This window comes from Dendronephthya gigantea, unplaced genomic scaffold (assembly GCF_004324835.1).
Source record: "Dendronephthya gigantea isolate DGI-Jeju-01 unplaced genomic scaffold, DenGig_1.0 000026F, whole genome shotgun sequence".
NCBI lineage: Eukaryota > Metazoa > Cnidaria > Anthozoa > Malacalcyonacea > Nephtheidae > Dendronephthya > Dendronephthya gigantea.
Genome location: NW_021163036.1, coordinates 861033 through 885907, shown reverse-complemented (window position 1 = coordinate 885907; position 24875 = coordinate 861033). Strand labels below are relative to the sequence as shown.

The 24875-nt window shown below is 37.2% G+C and overlaps 4 protein-coding genes across 5 annotated transcripts; 1 reads left to right on the top strand and 3 right to left on the bottom strand.

Moving 5' to 3' along the window:
• Positions 1 to 3338: 3338 nt before the first annotated feature.
• LOC114523187 (60S ribosomal protein L32-like) lies at positions 3339 to 5280 on the bottom strand. The gene is made up of 4 exons (XM_028544051.1): positions 5222 to 5280; positions 4906 to 5000; positions 3973 to 4125; positions 3339 to 3541 (listed from the first exon to the last, which is right to left on the bottom strand). Exons 2-4 carry the CDS (start codon positions 4993 to 4995, stop codon positions 3383 to 3385), a joined length of 402 nt encoding a protein of 133 aa, XP_028399852.1. The 5' UTR covers positions 4996 to 5000; positions 5222 to 5280; the 3' UTR covers positions 3339 to 3382.
• Positions 5281 to 5382: 102 nt separating this feature from the next.
• On the top strand, positions 5383 to 7452 carry LOC114523186 (dual specificity protein phosphatase 14-like). The gene is made up of 5 exons (XM_028544050.1): positions 5383 to 5963; positions 6459 to 6575; positions 6690 to 6747; positions 6860 to 7044; positions 7136 to 7452. Exons 1-5 carry the CDS (start codon positions 5861 to 5863, stop codon positions 7183 to 7185), a joined length of 513 nt encoding a protein of 170 aa, XP_028399851.1. The 5' UTR covers positions 5383 to 5860; the 3' UTR covers positions 7186 to 7452.
• A 341-nt stretch (positions 7453 to 7793) lies between these two features.
• LOC114523075 (testis-expressed protein 10-like) lies at positions 7794 to 11359 on the bottom strand. The gene is made up of 2 exons (XM_028543903.1): positions 11114 to 11359; positions 7794 to 10689 (listed from the first exon to the last, which is right to left on the bottom strand). Exons 1-2 carry the CDS (start codon positions 11252 to 11254, stop codon positions 8056 to 8058), a joined length of 2775 nt encoding a protein of 924 aa, XP_028399704.1. The 5' UTR covers positions 11255 to 11359; the 3' UTR covers positions 7794 to 8055.
• Positions 11360 to 11515: 156 nt separating this feature from the next.
• On the bottom strand, positions 11516 to 24206 carry LOC114523076 (rho family-interacting cell polarization regulator 2-like). Of its 2 annotated transcripts, none has more exons than XM_028543904.1 (33): positions 24065 to 24206; positions 21775 to 22076; positions 19870 to 19918; positions 19747 to 19775; positions 19295 to 19319; positions 19057 to 19105; positions 18856 to 18944; positions 18687 to 18750; positions 18368 to 18411; positions 18172 to 18255; positions 17991 to 18032; positions 17711 to 17797; positions 17543 to 17604; positions 17220 to 17465; positions 16642 to 16693; positions 16437 to 16557; positions 16280 to 16341; positions 15890 to 16069; positions 15548 to 15674; positions 15168 to 15235; positions 15003 to 15044; positions 14851 to 14883; positions 14528 to 14627; positions 14347 to 14417; positions 14135 to 14228; positions 13799 to 13919; positions 13638 to 13678; positions 13378 to 13430; positions 13146 to 13242; positions 13024 to 13070; positions 12790 to 12873; positions 12310 to 12400; positions 11516 to 12105 (listed from the first exon to the last, which is right to left on the bottom strand). In XM_028543904.1, exons 1-33 carry the CDS (start codon positions 24065 to 24067, stop codon positions 12011 to 12013), a joined length of 2754 nt encoding a protein of 917 aa, XP_028399705.1. In that variant the 5' UTR covers positions 24068 to 24206; the 3' UTR covers positions 11516 to 12010. The 2 variants fall into 2 exon arrangements, with proteins under 2 accessions (XP_028399705.1, XP_028399707.1); XM_028543906.1 differs by lacking the exon at positions 24065 to 24206 and adding an exon at positions 23760 to 23872.
• Positions 24207 to 24875: the final 669 nt, after the last annotated feature.

Here is a 24875-nt window from a genome sequence, read left to right as displayed (position 1 = left end):
CAGGCTCCTGGTACCTGATATCGAAGCGATGGCGTCAAGACCTCGAACTAGAAGCGAATGTTGTCATGAAACGCCGTATGAATTACCCGGCTTAATCAAGAACGACTTAAATGGTGTAACATCTGTTGCTAAAAGATTGAAAGCAGGAGAAAAACGGCCAAATTCTTCGCCATGTTTGGCAGCAAATAATAGACGTTCAACAGAAAGGCCGACTGTGATTTCACCAGCTGAAATCAACATCTACCGACTTAGCAAAGGTAAAAACCTTATAAGGCCGGACATTAAAATTACAAAGGCTCCTGCATGTCCAAATGAGTTTGCGAAATTCAATACTTCAAGTAATAAGAGGCTGTTGGAAGAGCATATATCGAGGGAGAACGATACTTTTGATAAACAAGAGTGCAAGAGAGCCGAGTTGTTGAGATGGCTTGAGACGTCTGGAAAGGCATGAAAGGAAATACTTTTATATAGACAAACCAACAACAACCTGGAATGGATGATGATTCAGCATTGAGCTCAATTTGTAAAGTTTAGAAAAGCATCGTCATTGGCATTGCGGTAAATGGTCGAATTGATAATCTCTGAAATCAGTAAAGATGACGCTTTTTTATAAGAACGTGAAGTGGTCACAGAAGTTAGATCAAATTTAGTTACGTCTGTTAGAATATTTTTCATACTTCACATAATCGTGTATGATGAAACGAAGATAGTTTGAAAGGGTTTTGCAATCTCTGCACCTTCATGGCAAGAAAATGGAAAAAGGAATGGTTTTCTACCGTTTTTAAAATAGGATCTTGAAAGGAGATTGGTGTTGACGTAGCTAGAGGTAATACTAAAATATAAATGCTAAATAGTGTAGCGTAGTCAAAGCTAGACTGCAGTATTAACAACGAACCAGACGGATATTGACGGGGTATTGTCGACCGTAAAATTGGGATAGGATCTTTGGTGGGATTATCGGACAATGTAGCTAATGGGTTTGCGTCAGACCAGTCGGACCTATGGTCAGACATCCATACAAAGGCGAAATAGACAAACAGGGCGCAATACATGTGAATACAAATAGAACAATAACGAGTAAGATGTATAGTCGTGAATTTCATTTCAAAACTCGAGTAATGCAATAAATTAAGATAGAATCTTTCAGGTTTTCTGAAGAGTAGATAGTTTTATCAGTAAATCCGGTCCTGCTCTTTCATTATGCACGGCTAAATTCGACGTGGGCAACTAAGTGGTGTCAAGTTAAGATACCCATTAGATGTTTGTCAAATTCTTGAATATTTTTTTCGCTTTTACTCCATTTAACTGTATTTTAAAAGCGTTTGCGGATGGAAGCATTGAAGGAATACCTGTATTTGGTCTTTGGACCTCTTAAACGCTAAGGTCTGGCCTCCTAAATTATGTTCTGGTACTTGAAACACATCCAAGACACTCATAAGAATTAAACCACAGCCAAGCATTTGCGTCACGACATTCCTAGCTAGGGGCATAAACAATTTGAGACTCTGCAACGTAAAGAAGCTCCAAGAGCATTTTCTTTTCCAAAATAATTTTACCTCAACACTTTGCAAATTAATTGGGCAGAAAGTATAATCTTTGGTTAAGCTGCGTGGGCTTTCTAGATAATCCTTCCGAATACCTAAGTTTAAACATACTTTGTTTGTCAGTTAAACAGTACTTAAGGACCACGCAGAGTAAGCTCAACTAACAAATGCATGTTAAACTTTCTGATTCACTTGTCAATATTTATTCGGCATCGAGAACGTTTGCACCGCTTGCCGCTCGGAGAAGGCTGTTGCTCGCTTTGTAAGGATTGGAAATGTGTCCTTGACAACAGTCGTTTTGTTTACAGTCATTGTTAACGTGAACTTGACCGTTACTACGGCATTGTATGCTTTCTGGTAGAGAATCAAATAACACACGATATTTCAATTTTTTTATGCACCAACAATGAACTGAGTTGGTTTAACAAGCGGCGTCCTGTCCAATAAACAAAGTCAACATCACACAGTCACAGTACTGTAATTAGCTGAACAGGTCGAGCGGTGTTGATTTGCAAAAAAAAAGCGAATAAACCTTCTTCGCGACTTATGTGCAAAGTCCATTTTTTAAAGCACTTGCCTTAATCTCGGCACTCAGGATTCAGTGCTCTGATTGGCTCACGACGTCACTGATCTCTCTATATATATATATATATTTATATTCACATAGTCCCGTGAAAACATAAATCATACCTGATTTGCGACGGGTGAAGCTTATTCGTGCATTGATTGGCGCGGCTTTTCTTTGAGACTGACCTCTATATTAATATCCGAACAATACGTGTTATTGTTCTGCAATAAACCGCCAGGATACAACGCTTCAATTAAAAGCAAATTGCAAAGAAATGACCATTTTTACTCAATTTTTTTAAGTATGTATTTGCTCTACACGATGGACCTGTTATAGATAATAGCAAGCCAAGTAATGACGTAACTTTGTTTTGATAAGCTCAAGCGCATTTTTTTGGCATATCATGAATTATTTGACATATTTAGTGAAATACCAGGATAGATTAGGATAATATAGATGAGATATAGGTTAAGTGTAGATAACTGCCTGAAAATAAGCAAACAATTCCAAAAAATATTTCCACTCCAATTTCCATTCTCAAAGATTACATTTGAGCTGGCAATCTTCCAGGAGAGGGTAAAAATATCAACTTTGTTTTTTCCAAAAGCTTGACCTCCGAGCTTAAGCCCAACATCGCAAACCAGGCTTTTCTACCCATGTTTGCCATATATATTTTTAAGAATTGAATAATTTTGTAATACATTGAGTGGCAGAAATTTTCCCTTATTCGAACCTGGTTCAGATGCGGTTTTTCCAGGATCCACATATGACAAGCCATGTTATATAAGAACATTAGCAGGAATTGGTTATTGCATTTCTGTCGAAATACTAATTTTCTCCTGAGGGAGAGTATTTCCCTCCACACATATCTTGACCAGGGATGGATCCAGGGTGGTATGCAACTGGGGCTTGTTTTGAGTTGATGCAGACCAGTTGCCTAGTTGTGGGGTACATGCAGTTACGTTGTTTAAAAATTGATTCAAAAAATGTCAAGGCGGTACCTAGATTGCCAGAAAGCCTTCTAAATACACCAGAATACTTACCATTTGGTGCTGACATTCGTACGTAGCCCCCCCATATTTAATTATAACCAAATTTAAACCCCTCTTTAAACCCCCAGGACTAGGCTAAGGGGGTACACATTTCCATATTCCCAGTCAATCCATCCCTGATCTTGACACACAAAAGAAAAGATCACACAAAAGAAAAGATCACACATCAAAAACTCACGGAGGAATCCAAGTGGGAAAATTTATTGTTAAACTATTCATCACTCATTCTCCTCGCTTCTCAACTTGGCGTTAAAGTTTGTAACTTTGATTGCGAGTTGCTGGGCCCGTTCAACAATCTGCTTACGCTTTCTGCTCGATACATTGTGTGCAATCTCAGCCGCAAAACGACGGTTGGACATCAGCAGCACTTCAAGTTCCTAGGAGAAAGGTTGGAAGCAGACTTTTACTCACAGCCTTAGTCAAACAGGCAATGGAAACTTAACAGGCTCACAGTGATTGAGTTTATTAGACATTTATGGTCACATAAAAATCATTCAATTAGTTTTGTTTGTGTTTTTAATATAGTTTTCAATTGTAGCAAGCCAGATTGAAGATGAATGTCACAGGAATGTTCCTCACTCACTTCACCCGAAGGCGTTGCATTGTTTTTCTTCCCTTCAACGGCCATTGTTGTGACTATACTAGACAACATGGTGCTTTAGGGAAGGATGTGAATTTGCCAAAAATGTGAGTAAATGTAACAAAATCCTAGGCAAGAATGGCTTTCACATTGTATTCAGCAATTTCACTCCATTTTTTTTTCAACGAGGCTCAGGTGCACAAAGTGAAATGAAACAGCAGTACTTACTGCAACATTATGCACGACAAATTTCCTGAAACCGTCAGGCAGCATGTGTCTGGTTTTCTTGTTTGAGCCATACCCAATGCTGGGCATAAGACGTTGTCCTCGGAATCGTCTTCGGACACAGTTGTCAATTCCTTTAGGTTTGCGCCAGCTTTTCTATGAGAGAACAAAGCGATATAGTTGGGTAGACAATATAACTTGGGTAGAAATATATCATACTGTCATAGCTTTTAACTTAACCAAGGAAATAAGGTATATTATGCATCCCCTCTCTTTAGAAATTTGCTCCTTTATTATTGCTAACCCCCATATATATGATGACAGCCAAATGCAAGAAAGTTGTGGTGAAACCTACTTTTATTACAAATTTTATGGTTTTGTGAATAACTAATTTGATTTCTCGACTGGACAGTATGCAAACTGCGCAACTGAGATTTCAAAAAATTACTAGTGAATATACAAGACATCAAAATTGCGCATCCGATATCTCAGTTGTGAGACACAAACTTTCCACACTGGCTGGATTTAAAGCATGTGGTTTGTACAACCCAATAAAGAAATAAATGCAAGTTTGTAGCATTGTATACAAGAAAACATGTATCAACAGACATTAAAAAAGTGGCCTTCAACACATCTTCTTGTAAATGCAGTTTGCTCTGCCTTCTAATAATATATCAGTACTCTCATGTCTAAGATAATCTGATATTGACATACATTTGGAATAGACTTCACAAATGATGCCATATGCAATATTACCATAAGATCAGAGCATGACACAGTAGATAGAAGGGTATAACAGACAGTACTAACTCACTTATGAGTACCATCATCATGGTATGAGTGAAATACTGATGTAGGTACCATCACATGCATTGAGAGGCGATAGGTTTTAATGTTTATAGTTTATACTACAATATAAATATTGAATACACTCACATCTACGCGCATAAACCGGTCAGATTGATGGCGTATGAACTTCTTTCGTCTCTTTTTGACTATATTTAATTTTTCCACAGGGCTCACCATTTTCGCTGCAACACAAACACATAAAAAAAATGGAATGATCAACTTCCACACATGACAAAATGGTGCGCGATTTTTTCCCCATTTGCTGAGTCAAATCGCAAAAATATGGCGAGAGATTGGTCAAGTATTAATTAAATGACCCAGGTTTAGTGGTATTTGTCGTAAAAACGAAAGGATTGTAGTAAACTAGCGGGATTCTATTCAACAAATGAAATTGTATCTTTACCTATTTTTTGCAAGAACCAAAGGAAAGATAATTTTCACGCAATGCATCTTGGATGGTGGTCAGCCGGTGACACTGCTGGCTCAAGAAAATCACCGCGGACAAAATAGCCTGGGAACAAGAATGTGTTTCCGCTCATGGAATAAATTTACGGAAAAAGTCAGCCCATAATTGATTACCACTAACCACTGTGCTATTGTGGAGTGAAATACTTTAATCTCGTGCAGATATATTGCCGACTGCAAGAAATATATTTAGTGGAATCCATGAAAAATTAACGAGCTTTAAAATTCAGGATGGTAGAGTCAGACTTTATTGGAAAATGGAAATCAAATGCAGTATTTCTGTTGTAACTTTTGTGCATAATTATGGATAATCAAAAATATACCATCACCTTCAAATATAAGCTGTAAACGAGTTTGTTTTAGAACTTGGAACGCTGGACACAGAATGGTCACAGGTCATACTGCTCTGAAAAGCGTTGTGTGATAGTGGAAACACTATACAAAATGCAAATATTTTGACAGATAATTGGTTAATAATTAATTTATGGAATTTGGAGTTTTAATACTTTTATTCCAAAACAAAATACGGTAACAGTACTACCAGAGATACGCAGCACTCTTTAACTCTGAAATTTCGATGGATCGTGTAAATGCAGTCACAGATTTTCTGTATCTGGGTGGAATAGCTGGCGTTAAGAAAGATTTTCTTCTGGATAATGGCATAAACTTAATTATTAACGGTGATTATTTACGAAGATAAATGTTTACCAGCATAAAATGACTACCATTCGAGCAACAACAGATGATTCTAAGTCAAATTCACAGATGACTAGTGTTTGATTGATTGAATAGGCTTTCCACAAAGTTTACTAGAGTTTGGAGCATGTTCATGGGGTCAGAATGCTCCACTGGGTTTGCTTCTATTGTTTTCAAAATCCATGAAACTTTAAAATTGCAGCCCTCTATGATTATTGCATGAATAGGAGGGAAGGAACTGTTGGTGTTAGGGCCTATTTACATGGCTAGGCAAGCCGAGGTGAAAACTGCATATGATGAAAGACTAATCAGGTTACGCCTTTGATCCAATGCGCTTTTTACCTTGTTTAGCCTTGTCTAACTCCCTCCATGTAAAAAGGGGCTTAGACAGTAAGAGATAGTATGTGTATCAGGTTTACCATTAATTCCTTGTCACCCAGATTGAACTACTGCAATGATATTCTTTATACATTTTGCAGCCACAATGGAAATGCCAGATTACAATTCTCATGGGGTTGAAAATTACAAAGTGAAAGTAGATGATGCACCAGGTGCTAGGATTGAAAAATACTTTGACAAAGTTTCCGATCTCATCGGTGAGTTTCACATGCAGGCCTTTCTTTTATGAAATCTTCAACCAATTTCATGACAGAACCATTATATTTGAATTATTCAAATAAACCATAGATTTTCGTCTTTTATACCAACAGAGGACAAGCGCAAACATGGTCAAAAGGTTTTTGTGCACTGTGTTGCAGGTGTCAGCAGGTAGAAAATTACCAATGAATTTACAAGTAATTATGTAGATAAAACACCACACAAGTTGAAGAATAGAATATTCAAAGACTTAACCTGATAATCACCTGCTGGTTTGCCACAGGTCATCATCTCTTGTCATCGCATATTTAATGAAATATCAAAATCTCAGCCTTACTGAAGCTCACTCACTGGTGAAATCGAAGAGACGATTCATCAGACCAAACAATGGCTTTTGGACACAACTAATCGAATATGAGAAGAAACTGTTTGGGAAAAATACTGTAACAATGGTACCCACACGTTTAGGTAAAGCATAGCTGATCATGCAATATGTCACATACAGTTATTCTATCTTTTACGTGAGTATAATTATATATTTATTTTATTTTATTTACAGGATTGATGCCAAGTATTTATGAAGGAGAGGCTCACAATATGTGGTGGTAATCCAACAAAATATTATGTCTCTAATATTATAAGTAGGTTTATTAGGTTATGAGACAATAAATTACTTGTGTAGTATATTACATAGAAAATCAATAAATAATTTATTTATACTGTAAATAGTCATTGTGAGTCAATGTAAAAGACCTCAGGTCATCCATTTAGAGGAAACTAAAAGTATGTCCATATATTATTAGTCACATTTAAGAAATAGAAAACATTTTCCGTGTTTCTATACAGTTATAGAAACACGCGTGGGAGTTTGGGAGAACGAGAAATAATCAGTGGGAAAACGAGCCCGTAGGGCGAGTTTTTCCACGTTATTTCGAGTTCTCCCAAACTCCCACAAGTGTTTCTATAACTGTATAGAAACAGAGGAAAAAATGTTTTCTATTTCTTTTATAATATAACTCAATAAAAAGATTTTAAAAATCGATTCAATTACAAATTCTCATTACATCGCTTCGCTTGTCAAGTGCGGCGGGAAAATTCCCGTGTTTCTATACAGTTATAGAAACACGCTTCTCGACCAATCAGCACGCGCGTACTATAAATGTTATATTATAAATATATGTGTAAACTTTCTGTGTAAAATTTTTTTATCGCAGAAAAAAGGCAGAAATAAGATAACAAATACAGAATATGTTTAGCTTGCTTTTCATGTTTTTTATTGTAACTTGACAATACTCAGTAACCAATAATCAATAAGTTGAACATTTTCTTTAAACAAACTATTTTATTTATCCAGGACCTGTTAAATTTACATACTGTCGATGGGTTTTCATTTGCTAAATACTCATCAGGTCAAATTATTTCAATACCAACACTATGTATGACTTAAAATGCATAACACAATTGGTGTTTAGCACACATTTAATCACATACCATAAAACATCTTGTAGAAATTTGATATTGATACTTGAAGTCTGCGAACACTTGACTGTTCAGCTGATCTATCGTCAATGCCCCCTCAAGGTTTTTATATAAATCTTCAAGCGTGGACATGTGTACTTCCATCAAGTTCCCCCTGGCTTCTTTAAGTACATCTGTTAGGACCTGAGAAGCCAACTGAGGATTATGACCAGGCATTGTAGATGGAATAAACAAACCTAGCATCTGCTTGAGGATGCTTTCAGACTTACATAGCTCAATAGTTACAGTTTTTAGGGAGTTAGTTACATCGTGAATGAATGGCACCGTTCCAAACTCATTCAAAATGTTCAGGGAAAAATGCCATAATACTGCACACCATGTTGAAATGAATGTTAAAAGTTTGTTACAATCTGTTTCTCCTTCTGACAAACGCACAAGGATCTTGACGAGATAAAGTAGACGATAAACCACTTCTAAAGGCAAAGTCTGATACTTCTGAAACAGCATACATAGTGGAGATTCAAGCACATTGAGGAATTTCGTAGAGTAATCAGACTGAGCTACAAATTTCCAAATAAGTTCAATCACAATCGTAACATGTTTCCATCTTTCCTGTGTAACTTGAGGACTACCATCCTCTCCTTCAAACTGAGCAATAACTGTATACGACCCGTTGATTTCTTTATAATTATAGCAATTAGGCTGTCCTTTTCCAAGTGATTGAATATGCTCAAGCTTTTCTTGAGTATGACCAATTGCAATTGACAATATAAAGCTTAGATAGTCGCTTAGATCTGATACCAAAGAGTCATTTTGTGTTGAATGAACCAATTGATGTACAACAAACAAGAGATACTTGAAAACTTGTAATGACATGCAGTTGGATGCACATAACCTGGCCAGAGTTTTAAATAGTTCTTGAGATGGAATTGTTCCAATATGATATAAAATCTCAATAACAAGCTTTTGAACTTGGGCAGTCAACTTTGAGAAGTTCTCAACATTAAAAATTACAGGAGATGCTTCAACCATAGCATTTGTGAGATGTGGAAATCCTTGTAAGATTCCAGTTTTGCAAACAGAAAATAGTATGTACTTCATATCTTCACTAATTTCCATATTCACAATTTTTAGTAACGACTTTAGCCATTCATCGAGTATGGCTTTCATAGATTCTGTTTGGTTTCTTGTCCCAGCCATGACCTCTGCTAGGAATTCCAACAAGAGCATTTTGGCACTTGATGACACACGGCAACTCTCGTACAATTGAAACATGCTCTCAAGTAGACAGACTTTTTCATTCTCAAAACGTTCCGGCAAATTCAGCAAGAACATTTGGGCAAGCTCAGAAAGTGATTTGATATCGCTTGCTGATAATTTGGACTGCTGCTTTGTGACTGACTTTGAAGCCAGTATCTCATAGAGATAGGCAAGGACTGCTGAGGCCCATTTGGGAAGACTCTTTACATCCAATTTAATCTGAGGAATGTGAAAGGACAACAAGCGAGCAATTAGAATATTGAGCTCAACATCTGTTATGCTTTTGCCAAAGTCAACCTTTGATTTTCTGCCAGATTGCTGCAGGGTAAAGCTAAGTGGGAACACCTTCATAAAGTGGCTGTTAAAGTGCGAAAACAAATCACTACCCAAAAACTCATGGAATCGACTTTGATCCAAGATACTCTTCAAACTTTCAACAAATGTTACAAAGATTTCCAGGACTTCTTTCATTATTTTCAGAGGGACAGAGGACCTTGTTACTGGAATCAAATTCATGGTAAACTCTGCTGGACAACATTCCACCCAGTATTCGAACAAAACTGGTGAGAGACAGGAAATAAGCTCTGTCAACCATTTCTCATCCATTGTCCAAGATTGAAAATTGGATGAGGTTTTCTTCATTGAAAAATTTGAGATGAGAACTGGGTTTACATTACTAAGAGTGACTTGACTTGTGTCCTTAGCAATGCCAAGGTTAATGTCATCAAGTTTTTCGCTACCTTGGTTGTTTGTGCTTTGGATGCAATCACCATTGCTTGCCTTTGTAGGATTGCCAAAAATTATACAAAGTAGATGGTTTAATCTACTTAGCACTTCCAATTGTGCTTTTTGTGATGTAACCTTGGCCTTGAGCTCAATCTTCACAGGAATTGAACTTTTTTTTGCCACACTAGACTTCTCCACTGATATTACATTAATAAAATTCATTATTATATTCTTTGGATTTGCTTTGACCAACTGTGGAAAATGTTCGAGGCAAAGGTCAAGGAATTTCAGTGAGTCCAAGCGGATGCTCTCGTTAAGATGCGTCATTGCGGAACAAAGGTAGGCCATGACATTTGAGAAAAATGGCAAAATTTCCGTCTCAGACAGTGTCTTGAAGACCAGTGAGATTATTGCTAAAAATGATTTTCGGACTGAACTCTCAATGTCTGTCGTCAAGCTTAGAATCCGTTGTAACACAGCATTTAGATTGCTTTTCAAGATCCCAGGGTGTTTCTGAAATAGGTCCTTGAGGCCAAGCAAAGCATCCTCCCTGGCTTGGGTGTTGTAATGAGAACACAAGTTGAGCAGATCTTTTAGCTTTTGTCCTTTGAAATTAGTGTCACTCTGTACACCATCATTGTTGAGATTCTATGGCAAAAAACATTTATTACCGTAACGGCATATAATGAAAACTTGGAGTGTGTGGAATCACCCCTCATAAGAACTGAACCATGCATGGCCTATCATTTTTGTGTGGCCACCAGTTTAAAAAAGAGGTGGTTAGGACCAGCACCAATGTTTAAATATCACACTTGATAACTTCAGGGAGTATACTGAATAATTATTTGTGGGTGATTATAGACGGTTTTTTAAATCAACACAACGATAAATATAAATTCTCGATTATATAAATCATTTTGTAATAATTATAATATTCCTGTGTGCGTGATGACTTACATTTTTATAATAGACGCTACAGCCAAATACGATGAGATGTAGATTAACAGCAAAACATGAAGATATTAATAAAATATTAAAACTACAATACTACACCATCTTACATTCTGCATACCTGTTGAGAAATGTTGATGTTTTTCGCCTTAAAACTCGTTCTGGTCACATTATCCGGCATTGGCAGTTTCTTTCCCACTTTAAGCTTCTTCTTCTTAAAATCCTCCTCCTTCAATCGCCGTTTTCTCTTATTTTTGCTCATATTTGTGCGATTTTTAGGACCCAAATCAATGAAGTTGATACAAGACACGTGTGTCGAAACTCGAAATCCTGGATGCGCTAAACAGTAACGTTATCCACTGACCTACAGTGTTACGAATACCTGGACCAGACATTGCCATGAAACCGCGCTCAGATTTCACGAAATATGTCAAAATCTCACAAGAATAACAAGATTTCGATTTCTCTAACACTTTCCCACTGTCTTACATGGTAGATAAGAGTTCCAGAGAAGCTATAGTTTTAATGAGGGTAGTTTAATTCAACTTCAATGACAATATAATATGTATAAATTCAATAAATTTGTGTGTATTTTAATATAGATATTAAATATTGTACATCTATTTAATATTTCATAATAAATTTATAAACCAACGAAATATATTATTTGCTTTATCTCTTTTAAGCGCCAGTTTAAACTTGCCATTTTTTCTCATTTTGATGGATGTGAACGAGTAGTAGGTTACGTATGTTCATACATTATGTATGTTCATCTGTAACTAAGATATATGTATAATATAATGTATAGTATAATTTTTCTATCATTCACATCCATCAAGAGGAAAATCATATAGTCAAATGTAAACAAGCTTTTAATAACAAACAACAGATTTGTTAGGGATTTCATCTGGGCGCATGCGTCATCACATGCAATGATGAAATCAACTCTGAAAGTAGGGTTGATAATATTTGATAATAAAGTTATTGAGCAATGGAAACACAGTGGCGTATTTCATCGCTAAAAATCCGTACTTTTCGAAACATCAGACATTGCAGTCGTTTGCTTCCAGATTTGTGCGTTCTTTTCGTCGTCACTCGGTTCCGAGACGGTACCTTAAGACGAAAAAACTTTTTAAGTCTTTTCTTGAAATCTCTCCTCAAAATCTTGGAAATACATATGGCGCGATACGTGGCGTAGAGTAAAACACCAGTGTGCAAATGGGGACCGTGATTTGGCTCAATTTTCTCAAAATTTATTTATCTTGTTAATTTTTGTTTCATTGACCTAAGTACCGTCTATTTGGATCAAACACTCACCAAAACTAACCACTGCAGCTTCTGCAGCTTGTTTCACTTTTGCTGTGTCGCATTTCGCCAAAAACAACAGATGTTCGCTTACTTCTTTTCCCTAAAAATGAATTACGAAATGTAATGAATTCCCCCTTTTTTTGTCTCTTTTTTTCTTCAACCCCTCTAAATTTCTCCAAACTTTCTCCCAATCTTGGTCCTCGATTCTTATTTTCGTATTCTCCTAGACCTCACACTTTCATTCCACCTACTACTATTCCACTTTTCTTTTTCACACTCACACTCTTCCTCCATAATCCTACACTCACTCTCATCCTACATACACCCTTTTTCCTCTTTTCCCATCCCACTCTTTCTCCCTTGCTTCACCCATCTACTCTCCTCCTCCTATACATCCCTTAAACTTTATCCCAACCTTCGTTCCTTTCCATTTCCTCATACCCCCATCTCTAACCCCACTACACCTTTCCTCTGATCTTCTTCACCAACCTGTAGTCTCTCCAAAGCATGGCAAGCACCAGCCCTAAGATCCTCATCACCATCCTCTAGCGCTTCGACACAATACGACACCGCCTATACAATGGAAGTCCAACTCTTTGAACATTGTCGTCTTGAAACAATTTTCAATTTTTTTCTATACAACTGTTGGATCGATTCAGTATGGATTACTTGAGTCTATAGCCGCAGGTTTAAAAGGAAGTCCTTTGTTTGATTAGAGATTACCTGTGCTCTTCGGTTACCATCCCTTAAAAGAGTTTCGAAATAGACACCTAAAAAGAAACAATATACAATTCCTGATATGGACTAAATTTCAGGATTTGGCGAGCCTGATTTTTGCATCTTACCTGCTGCTCCTGCAACTCTTAAGTCAGGATCGGTCAGCAGTCTTGCAACGTTTACACAGCAGCTTTGTTGGAATGGTATTTTATTATACATCTGAAGCTGGTTGGAAAAGATAATAGTTCTTTCAATTAATTTCTTTGAATATAAGTTCTCTTGCTTTTACCTCGAAAAGGTATCTACTGATAGCAACTCACTTGTCCTACTGTAAGTGTGCTGACAAGGGCAAAGAAATACCTGAGTAAGAACAACTGCTTTTTCTTCGTTCATGAGTCGACTACAAGTCAGCACTAGAGAATGAAGAAAACATAAATTTTTACACATGAAAGACCTTCTTTCTTCCTACCACGACAAGTAGCGGATGTAAAAGAGTGTGTTTGTATCTCTGCCACTAGTAAAGACTGATTTGCATACGCCACACGTGGGACGAGATAAACTTTTACTATTCTACATCAACCGTTAGCCAAGTGATCCCAAACTCGAATATAACGACTTACGCTCATCCGCCACATCTTTGACGAACTGAACCAGGTTCCATCTGTGAAGGCGAAAAGTCGATTTAGTTGAAAATAAAGACGAAAAATTGATGTGAAACTGAACGAACCGTCCCCTCCCCTCCCCTCCTTATTCAGTAAAAATGGCGCTTAATGCTTCCTACCTATTATCGATAAGAAAGAAATCAGTAAACTGGTAAATAGTTATGACAGAATCTTCGTCGAGATTTGGTAAGAGGACACTGCCATTCTCTTGGAGAACTCTTGTCGTAATCACCGGATATACTAAAATAAAAAATGATCCATTAGAAGTCGCTCGCGCGAAGATAATTTTCTTCCTTAAACAGTTGAACTTTTTCACACTGGGAAAACCAGTAGGAAAAGATATAGAAGAAAATCACTTGTATTGTAAAATAGCGTCACATGCACATATTGAAACATGAGTGCTTTTTACTGCTTTAAGCTATTTACAAAGGCCATATTTCAGCACTGCGACTTACGTCTATCGATTACGCGACTGTAGCGTTCATCCACTTCCGAACTAAACTGATTTTTGAAACCTTGAACGAAATCTTTACTTTCGATGAACAAAGGCTAAATTTAGAATGAGGCAAAGTTAGACGCACACATAACTATAAAGTCAAATGTTTGAGTGAAATCAGATCATTCTGCCCAGCAGATATCAGAGATGATGATACAAATACAATCTTACATTTTCGCCACAATTTCCAGCCCAGAAAAGCAAGATCTCATCATGACCGCTCGCTGCTAGGGACGAATATGCTACATAAATGAAAAGAAAGATATTGCATGATTTTCCCCCGAATAATAACGAAACACCAAAGTTATCTCAAATATATTTCCACGCATTCGTACAAATATCTGCACCCTACCTTTTGATATCGTGTGAGGTGGTTGCTTCGTCTTTGCAAGCTCTATCAGTTTATCAATTATACCACATTGCCATTCGAGTTTTATGATAGCTGATGTTTCCTGTAAGGAGGGAACGGTCATGTTACAAGTGATCAACCAATTCACCTTGTTAACCCTTAATTAACCTCCAATATCTGCTTTTTGAAACGATTTTAATTCCAAGGGTAATGGGGGCATATACGTAGCTAATGTGTCTGGTGGAAGAGCAATGGTACCGCAATTTCTGTTATATTTTTCTTATTTTGTATACCAGAACATGAACGGAAGGCTTTTGCATGCTCACCTTACATTTTAGCGGTCCTATTGAACCGAAATCCTGAAAAATATAAAGTCATGTTTATATAAATATTGCGTGTAACCAAAATTGGTAAACAAAGAAACAAACATGTCATTGTATCAATTATTTAGCAAAAACCTGCAGTTACTGTACAGTACCTTTGTTAATCCAAGGCAAAACTTCAGATGCTGCTGTAGGACCTGGAAAACATAGAATGTCAATCGAGAAGATGTGAGGGATAATAAAGGCCGGTATTGTACATTGTACTTTTAAATCGTTTAATACCATGAGCTATATAGCACGACAGACCTCACAAGACAAACCTTGTCAATAATTGTGATTCCCGTTGAACCAAGTTCGGAACAACAGGATAAGGTCTCCGTCTCGCAATCTAAGAGATAAACACATAAAGTTTTAAAAATTTTTTAACTAACCTGTCATTACCTGGTTGACGGTGGGTGGCAGGCAATGACAGTGGGTGGCAGGCAATGACAGTGGGCGACAGTGGGTGGCAGGCAATGACAGTGGGCGACAGTGGGTGAAAGGCAATGACAGTGGGCGACAGTGGGTGACAGGCAATGACAGTGGGCGACAGTGGGTGGCAGGCAATGACAGTGGGCGACAGTGGGTGACAGGCAGACAGTGGGTGACAGTGGCTCCATAGCTTCTTAGGCTATTGACAATCACGCTTCTCTAAACATACCTGTTCCAGTTCCTTGTGACGAAAGTAATGATGTTGGTGACGTTGCTACAACTCTGGTATCTGGTTCAACGTCCTCTTCAGATTGCTCAGCCGTTGTTTCAGCCACCGTGGTTGGTTCGCCCTGCGTCTATGTAAGAACATTTGATATTTCACGTTATTGCAATGCAACTACGATGTTTCGCGATGTTATGAATTGTATGATAACGAATGGCGTGATTTCACATTTCACAAGTTATTACACAATATATATGCAAGTAATTTTCTTAGAAATATAAGATTTCCTAAATTGATTCTCGGAAGGAACGCACTGATTGGGAAGGCAAAAGTAGGCTAGATACTGACCACAGTTGTCTGAGGGGAAGACGATTTTTGCGTTTCATCGGTACTGCTAAAGTAGCCCGTATCTGACGGTTGCAAATCTGGTTCAGGTTTCACGCCAACATCGGTAAGATCAAGGAAACTGAAACTCTCCAATGCACTCTCGACGGAATCAGATATGGCGGTTTTAGCAAGCCTGCCACCCTGAAAAGAGATATCGAAGTCGAATTACTTCGTCCTTGGCAAAAAACCTTTTTTTCTCGATAGTTTATACATTTTATGGCCCCGGAAGCCTCAGTCATTTGCGCGAATCGTCGGCCAATCTTCACGCACGAGTCGTATTCTGACGACAGGCATTCGCAGCTTTTGCAAGTACAGCTCTACTCAATCAAGTACAACAGTCCAGGCTCCTACCTGTAAAATTTCATCAAGTCTTTCGAGTTTCTCGCATAACTCGTCCAGTTGAGGATGTTGGTCTAAAATATTCACAACACCTGAGTTGACGTGAGATGAAAGAGAACAACAAAGGGACTAAAATCAATAGGTTGAAGCCATGTCTACATAAAAATACCTTTGTGTTCATTTAAAACTGTGAGTAATTTTCGTATCAGTCGGTCCAAGGATGACGACTCTGGGGTTTCATTTTCTTCAGGAATCTCGTCCTCTGGCGTGAGCATTTCATATTTCTCGTCCTATCAAAATTATATACAAAGAATCTTCAGTCCATGGTGATGTTCCTATTCTCTGTGGCATATTTTGCTTTAGAAAAATCTTACCAATGCCTCAGCTTCCGAGATCTTTAAATGAAGATTCTCTGCTGAATTTGAACTGAAATGGAACGTTACATTGAGTTAGAAAAAGATTTTCAACATCGGCTGTTACCCAATCGCTGCAAAAGGGGTGCAATCTTTTACATTATAGAGTGAGTTTCGAACAGACAGAGCAATGTTGAATAAAGATTAACAATGAAAATAGAACTGTCATGCAAGTGAAAATACACTTACAGTAGTAACACTGGATCAAAAGAGATGATCCTTACTGGACCTCTAGCAGGAGCAGTTTAGAACTAATAAAACTATTTATTATAAATAAAGTTAGTTTAGTTTACGTTTCTTCCTGTAATAAAACTGGATCGATAAGAGATGATCCTTACTGGACCTCTAGGAAGAACAGTTTAGAACTGATAGAGCTATCCAGTATAAATAAATTTAGTTTAGTTTAGGTTTCCTCCTGTAGTAACACTGGATCAATAAGAGATTATCAGTATTATCCCTTACTGTGGACCTCGAGGAAGAAGAGTTTAAAACGGAGTGAAAATTACTGTTTATCAATTGAATGAATGATCACAACTTACCACGCGCTCCCGTTGAGATGATTTCCATTATGTTTTTCATATTTGACTTCTTCAAAACCGAACACTGGATTACTATTGGTTGAGCAGGTAGACGCGACAGATGGGGATGAAGGAGGGAAACCGGCAGAATTCGTGGATACGTCGGGATTATGGTTGACATTTACAACTGATCCAAAGAAGACCTCCGATAGCAATCCATCGCGGTTCGTTTTCTTCAGTTTGCTTTCCTCTTTCGTCGTCAGTGGTCTGAAAGCGATGGAAGACGCACAAATAGTATCCAGTTATGGTTAATAGATCAGTGGTTGCTCTACGCAGATACTTACTGCCAGTGAAACGTCACTCGTAATTTCAAATTTCCAGTTTTGTTAACAGGAATGGACAGGCTCTAAAAGTCAAAGCACAAACATGAGAAATAAACAACTGCAACAGATAACCGGAAGGTAAGATTAATGACTTGACGTTAACAATGGACAATTGTAATGGCTACATACCATTGGTCGGGCAGCAATGTAATTGCGTAATCGTACTGAAAAACTTCCCAACTGTGCATTCGATTGAATCTTCTTGATTTCAAAAATCTGCGTGGAAACACTAGATCTCAGTTAAATCACGAATAATCTCAGTTAAATCATATCAAATTTGTTTTCATGCTTGAAAAATCTGGACACTGCGTCTTTTTAGGAGCAATTCAACATGATTTGATCAGGATTAGGGCACAGCTATATGAACATTGATCAAGTAGTGCAGTTATCACTGGTTGCAGAAACTTACCCTTAGATACAGACCATCTTTGAGGGAACCCTTTACCTCGATCTAATAAAAGGAAAGACTCCCTGGTTAACATACACATGCTATCTAACGAACATCTTTGCCATTTATTACAATAAAATCAGTGTGTACATATGTATATAAGTTCTCAAGAAAAATATCGAGTTCCTCAACATCCACTCACATTATTTTCCGTCCATTTTTGACCATCTCTTTCAATTTTGCATTTCGCTTTCCACTTGCGACCGATTCCGTTACGTAGAAAAATCTAAAAACATTAAATGTTAGCATAAGGAAATATACATGGCCACAAGTCATCAGTCATCACAAGTAAATATTTCTGGTTTACTCCCCCGAGGACTAGTCAAATATAGCTTTACCTCAAAGTTGTCGCCTGGGCAAAGTCTGGCAAATCCATCGAGCGCTAAAGAAGTAGAGAAAATTAAACGTGATTCCTGATTTATGGGTTTTGTAGACACATGCATGAGCTGTCAAAGATTTTCATATCGATGATAATGATGGTGATAAAATTAATAGCATTTCAAGAGAGGTTTAATATCGAGACTCGAGGTTTTAGTGAGAGGGATCGAGGGAGATATTTACAGGCCAGTGTTATATTAGGGTTTAATTTCGGGGAATGGTTTTCGATGGTGTTCAAAAATCGAAACTATATTCCTGGAATGACTGGTGTAACTGTACCATCAATGGTCACTTTGAATCTTCCAATGCGTCTTTCAAATTCATCCTCAATCTCGCACATATTCTGCAACGAATACAGAAGGGAAGGAGTGACAGTTGTTAAAAAAATTTAAATAGGGCGATGGTCCATCTACGTGTTTATGGTGTGATTTAGGGTTTCGACTAATACCTGCGTTGATTCGCGGTAGTTTGATTTACATTTATCGTGTCCATGTTTCACACCGTACGACAACAAGGCTGTTTCGAGGTTCCTTGCTCCTAAAAGATGGCAAAGATTTCATTGAAAGCATGCATGAGTTAAAGAACGATACATACGAACGTAGGCTGAAAAAAAAATTCAATTGCAAATAAACAACACTATATTTCTAACCTTGTCGCATCTTTATCTCATGTTTATAAAACTCGTATAGACCATTGATCTGCAAATATATCAAAACACAATCGATATGAAATCCAGGGAGGGGAATCCTCACTTCAGCCGATCAACATATATATAGTCGAGACATCAAAAAGGACGTATTAAAAAGATTTTGTGTCGTATAACATGGTTCGTATTACAAATTACATTATACAAAAGAGAAAGAAAATATAATGAGCAGGTTACTTACTTGATTTAATCTGTCTTCGCACCATCTAAATTACAAAATAATGAAAGTCAGACCAGTTAGTTTTATCTATAAACATTGTGGATACTATAGGCACGTTTTACGGAAATTGAAAACCTATATTAATTTCAAATGACAGTACAGCAGGTGTGAAGCTGTCTGGCTGTAGATGTAAATGGAATATGCACAGGAATTTCGTTTGGGGTACCATTGTCTATGTTCCGTGCAATTGCCTATATAGAGTGCATTTTTTGGGCGCTGATTGAATTATTTTATGCCAATAAGAGGGTTGACTTGTCATGTCAGCTTTTGAACCAGGAAAAATGTTCAGACGTACGCCAATGCGTAAAATAAAAACTGATATAAAAATAAATATATCACAAATTTCTCAGCTCAGATTTGGTTGTCAAATGACAGATGGTTTTATTGGTTATTACAGTTATTTTTCACTCTACCTGAGTTTTTGCTCTAGAGCTCGCTTTGCCTATGAACACAAATTATGAAAATATTAAGGATACAATTTCTCCACGTAGTAGTCTTTGTGTTTAATCGAATGAAACAATGTATCATGCACATACCGTTATCGGCGAGCTACGAATATTGTCTTTTATATTGTCGGAACAATCCCTAAAGAAATACAACAGTCAATCATTACCTTTCTCTCTAATTCCCCTTCCCTCAATCTACTACCCCTAATCCCCCCATCCAATTTCTCACACCAACTCCCCACAGCCCTGACGAAAAATGGTCGATTCCCCATTGTCTCAAAGGGGGCTGCAAATTGTATTTCTCATGATTACAATATAACCAGGGGGCAGCGTGGCAGCGTTTTCAAACAAATTAGCATCAATGTGGTATAACAACTGCCTAAAATAGACAAAACACTTCTCAAAACAATGATTACAATGATTACAATGTTTCTAAAATCTTTTTTAAACGAATAATAAGCAGAGAACTCAATAAGTCAGCTTTCTTCTGGACAACGTTTTTATTCGCGCGGAAACCGAAAACTGGCAACGTGATTGGTCAAAGTGAAAAATTCTCTTCCCGCCATTTATGCCGGCAATAAGTAATTTGCGGCATTAACGAATTTCAAACGTCGTTGTGTGGAAGTGGGTATTATTTGCATTTATTTGGTTAAAATTTTCGATATTTTTCGAAGGTTTTTTTGTGTGAATTAATCGATCATTGTTACCCAAAAGCTTTTCAAGAACCATAAGCACTTTTTGGAGTCGAGGTAAGTCTCGTTTCGCATATTTAAATAATTTAATATGGTAATAAATACAATTGCAGTTGTAAAATCACTCCGCCATTTAATACAGAAAAGATCAGAATATGACTGTAAAAAACGCATAAAAACCAACCAATGACGTGAAATTACTTTACGTCTGTCCTTCAAGGGAGATCAATTCACTTTTATGAACACTGAACAGTTTTCTACAGTATAACTTTACGTATTCTTGTAAAATGCATTCGCCATATTTTAGTTGGATTATTTGTCATTGCGGTTCTCAAATCTCAATTTTCACACGACAGATTGCGGTAAAATCCCAACGCAGATGCACATGATTGGCGATTACATTTAAAAACCTCCCCTTGTCAAGGTCCTTTTAAGGTCCTTCTTTCAAACTAGTCCATTATTTATTTACCCCTTTGGAAGAGCCCACAAGAAGATCCTCAGACCTCAACTCTTTCTTGAAAGGGATTGTTTATACTTTAATCCCTCTGGATCGAAACACTATTATTTTCAAGTAACCATTTGGGAGAGACAACTTATACTTTGAAAATTGAGGTCTTGACAACTTATGGGGATATCGAAATTAAATGTAATAGCCAATTTGAGTAGCTAAGCGCACAAATATACAATTTCAACAGCAGAAAAGCTGCTAAAAGGAGTTTATAGATACTATAGAAATAAATTTCAGAGAAAGAAAATGTTATCGAGAAATGGACCAGGTACACAATTGACTTTGAAATAATGAGATTTAAAGTCACTGAGCAGGTAATGAAAGTGTCTTTGGGACAGGTACAGTACGTAAGTTGGAGGAGTTTTAGATGAAAATCAAAATGAAATAACAACGAAATATGTTATCCTATTTTATATATTATGTAGTGGACTCTGGTTAGGTGGATTTTGAGATAGCTAGTCAACTGGAGCACCAGAATGTAGGCAGCAGGTGTAGAGGGGGATGGGTGAGGGCTCAAGAGGAAAAAGTTGATTATTTTCCTCTTGCCTTTCTCCCCCCTCTGCAAGCTGCCTACATTCTTGCACTCCAGTTGACAAACTGATCTTATAATCTATGTAACCTAAAAACTAAAGCGAATCTAACAAAAATAATGAGTGGGCAGGAAGGTGATATTATGGAACCTTGTGCTCTAAAGATTTTCAATGCCTAATGTCCACACATGATGTGTGTCATGCATTGGATATGGGGTCTTTAGTTAATGACCTCAGCTCTTCATACTATACAATTGCACCATACCTCAATGCACTTAAAACCTTTTCAAACAAGTCCACAGAGTTTTCAATTTGGGGAATTTTTGGAGCTGATCTTCCAGCGAACAAGGTGGACTTTCTTCCTTTCCTCCCCCCTCTTGTTGAGCGAGCACGACGTTTCAAAATATCTGGTTCCTCTAGCCCAGATCTTTGTATAAACATTGATTGGCTTCGCCGTGGCGCACCAAGGCCATAGTTACGGCTGATGCGCTGTTGTGATGAACTGGAAGCCATTCTCTTTGCACTGGAGTTTTGATACTCCTCATAAACAGTCTCCTTCTCTTTCCCCTGAAAGAAAAGCCAAATGTTGCATGGTAATCTTCCTTAATTAACCATTTAACCAGCATTACTCCACTGCAGACAAGAAATATTTGTCTCTGACACAGGGCATATGTACAGACAGATTTCCAGACAATCTAATTACGAGTCATTTAGAGAGTCCTTGTGTGAGCCAAGCTGTCTGGCATTAGCCAGGGTAAAAATGGAACAAGCTTTGGATTAGGAAGTATAAAAATGGACAGACTTACAATTGAACTAAACCACTAAACAATGTGTCCAATTTAATTTTCCTTCTCTAGAAATTTCATTTGTCAAGGGAATGTTTCATATAGGGTATTAAAGGCTTAGGCAAAACTATATATTATGTCTCAAGCTAACCTTTCACTCTGCAGTGCAAACTAATGCACTTATTTCTATTAAGACGATTTTACAGGTTAAGAGCTAGCACAGTGATAAGAATTAAGGGCCTAATACGAAAACAAATAAAACCAAAAGAAGGTAAACAATTCTATTAATTTTTATTATTTTTAAACTCTTGCGAGAAATTATTCTGTAGTGGCTATCAATCAAACGAATCAATTCCGGCATATTTGCCATTACGCAGGCAAGGATACAGACTGACAATTATATAATAAATTGTCATGGGAACATAAAACAAGGAAGAAAACACATATTTAGACGTTTACTGCGTCGGTTTAAAGATATTCCAATAGGATTTATTAAATCTCCAATCGACTGTCTAAACGCATTGTTTAAATAACGCAAATATTTTGAATTGTAAACCCGCATAGAACATATTTACACTAGTTGTAAGTACATGCGAAATATCTTGAAGTAGCAAATACAACACAAAAGTGACAAATTAAACGTTGGAACATTTCTCATTTCATTAATTTGCTACGAAAGTTTGGTTTTCAAATAAAAAAACCCTCTGCAAACCATTATTTTCTCCTCGGTTGGAAAGTTGTTCGGCCATCAGGCGGTCGGCTAGTATTTACACGATATTTATAATGACACCTTTTACCAATTTTCTCAAAAATAACGAAGAAACTGCGTAACCTTTCACGAATGGGGTCATTCCCCAGACCTAAATGACATTTTCACACGCTTTAGGTGAAAGGCTACGATTTCAAAAATATTTCTTTCAAGGACTGTTGTTTACATTGCAAGCGATACGAGGGCCTTCCTCGTCCGCTACAAGTTTTAATATTTCATTCGCTGACAATGAAATTCTAATATTCAGTCTTGCTTGTTTAAACGCATCGTCTCTCGGGGATTTCAAAAAATATCAGGTCCCAAAAATTACGCCAAGTTCAACGCAACCTTACACTTATATCGGTGTCAAATTCAACCGAACCGAACCAACAAACTATTTACGTATTCAAAAATTGGCACATAATATTAGCAATATTAGCTTTAGTGATAAATTACAAAGGATATGTAATATCTCGTTGTATTTTACGAAGCAAAAACAAACTGAAGTTAGACCGTGTTGGGCTACATTTAATATTTTGAGCAATAGCAAGACGATACACATGAAACGACGTGAATAAACACGACGTTTCCAACTCATTTACGAGTCGTATGCTGTAATAATTTACGACCTTAAAAACTTTTTAATTAGTTTATGTGGTTATTTGCTATGTACGATTCCACAGATTAATTCACACGACAAGAACCGTGACTATTTACCTGAATTCAATGACATTTTACTTCGCTTTCTTTGCACGGAAAATCCCTCCGGACAGAGATGTAATGTGACACTACAGTTCTACAATAGTCAGTACCGGACTGATATCAACCTCGCTAATTTCCGCTGGTGACACGCAAAACAATATTTAATCCCGTGTTTGATGTCAGGTGAAAGGCGGTAAACAAATAGCCGCTTCGTGCACAGACGTGAAAAGATAGCGGGGACACAATGAAATTAGGAATAACCATGCACCTTACAGAATCATTATACAGAATATAAACACTAATGACTATATCGTACATACCATTTTTGAAAATAGAACCGTTCAAATTGACTGCGACGCCAGGCGATTGGCCAAGGGGTTTGCAAAAGGTTTCACTTCGTCCAAGTCTGGCAGAAACAAAGTGAAAACAAGTAGAGATGATTTTTCAGTCTTATTGCGAGACAGTATAATTGTGAGGTTTGTTCGAAAAAAATCGGGGGAGGCAATGTATTGTGGCATTAGCCAATCACGTGCGAGTATTTTTGTGATTCATGTCAAAATGTTATTAGAAATTCATCGGTGTTGACCGCACTATTCAATAATGGGTATAATTTGTCTACAAAAATGTGTGTAGAAAATGTGCCAAGTCAACGACGTCTATTGTAATGAATAAATCAAAGCATGCTATATTTTTTGCGCCTACAATTGTGTGAAAACTTTTTGCTAGTATTTTGTGAGATTTTGAGGCGTTTCAGCTCTTTACAAGGAACTAAATTTAGAGATTAAACTATACAATAAACAAAAACACACATTTGAAACGAATTGACGACTTCCTCAACTGCGTGAAGTACGTGGACGTGGTTATATAATTCTGCTTCGCGCTTATACATTATAATGCGATAAACACTTTTCCAAAAAAAGTGAAAACATGTTGTCAGTGAAATGAAAGAGAAACAGAAGATTTTCAAAACATTACAAATGACGTGACAGTTCTTCTGGGAAAAGAAAATATGAGAAAACGAAAATAAGGGAGAAGATAATTTACGAAAACTTCAAATTAGCCGTTTACAATTAATACCAAGTCTGATTTTTCGGTCAGTTAACATCGCATAAAGCGGCAATTTTTCCGTAA

Coding starts and splice junctions, on each gene's coding strand:
- LOC114523187 (XM_028544051.1), bottom strand. CDS start 4,995: ATGGTGAGCCCTGTGGAAAAATTAAATATAGTCAAAAAGAGACGAAAG. Junction 4,126..4,905: donor ACCGGTTTATGCGCGTAGAT/GTGAGTGTATTC, acceptor GTTCTCTCATAG/AAAAGCTGGCGCAAACCTAA. Junction 3,542..3,972: donor TTGTCGTGCATAATGTTGCA/GTAAGTACTGCT, acceptor CCTTTCTCCTAG/GAACTTGAAGTGCTGCTGAT.
- LOC114523186 (XM_028544050.1), top strand. CDS start 5,861: ATGGATCGTGTAAATGCAGTCACAGATTTTCTGTATCTGGGTGGAATA. Junction 6,576..6,689: donor CAAAGTTTCCGATCTCATCG/GTGAGTTTCACA, acceptor TTATACCAACAG/AGGACAAGCGCAAACATGGT. Junction 7,045..7,135: donor AATGGTACCCACACGTTTAG/GTAAAGCATAGC, acceptor TTTTATTTACAG/GATTGATGCCAAGTATTTAT.
- LOC114523075 (XM_028543903.1), bottom strand. CDS start 11,254: ATGAGCAAAAATAAGAGAAAACGGCGATTGAAGGAGGAGGATTTTAAG. Junction 10,690..11,113: donor ACATCAACATTTCTCAACAG/GTATGCAGAATG, acceptor TTTTTGCCATAG/AATCTCAACAATGATGGTGT.
- LOC114523076 (XM_028543904.1), bottom strand. Junction 16,070..16,279: donor GACTTGATGAAATTTTACAG/GTAGGAGCCTGG, acceptor ATCTCTTTTCAG/GGTGGCAGGCTTGCTAAAAC. Junction 14,229..14,346: donor CTGGAAATTGTGGCGAAAAT/GTAAGATTGTAT, acceptor TTCTAAATTTAG/CCTTTGTTCATCGAAAGTAA.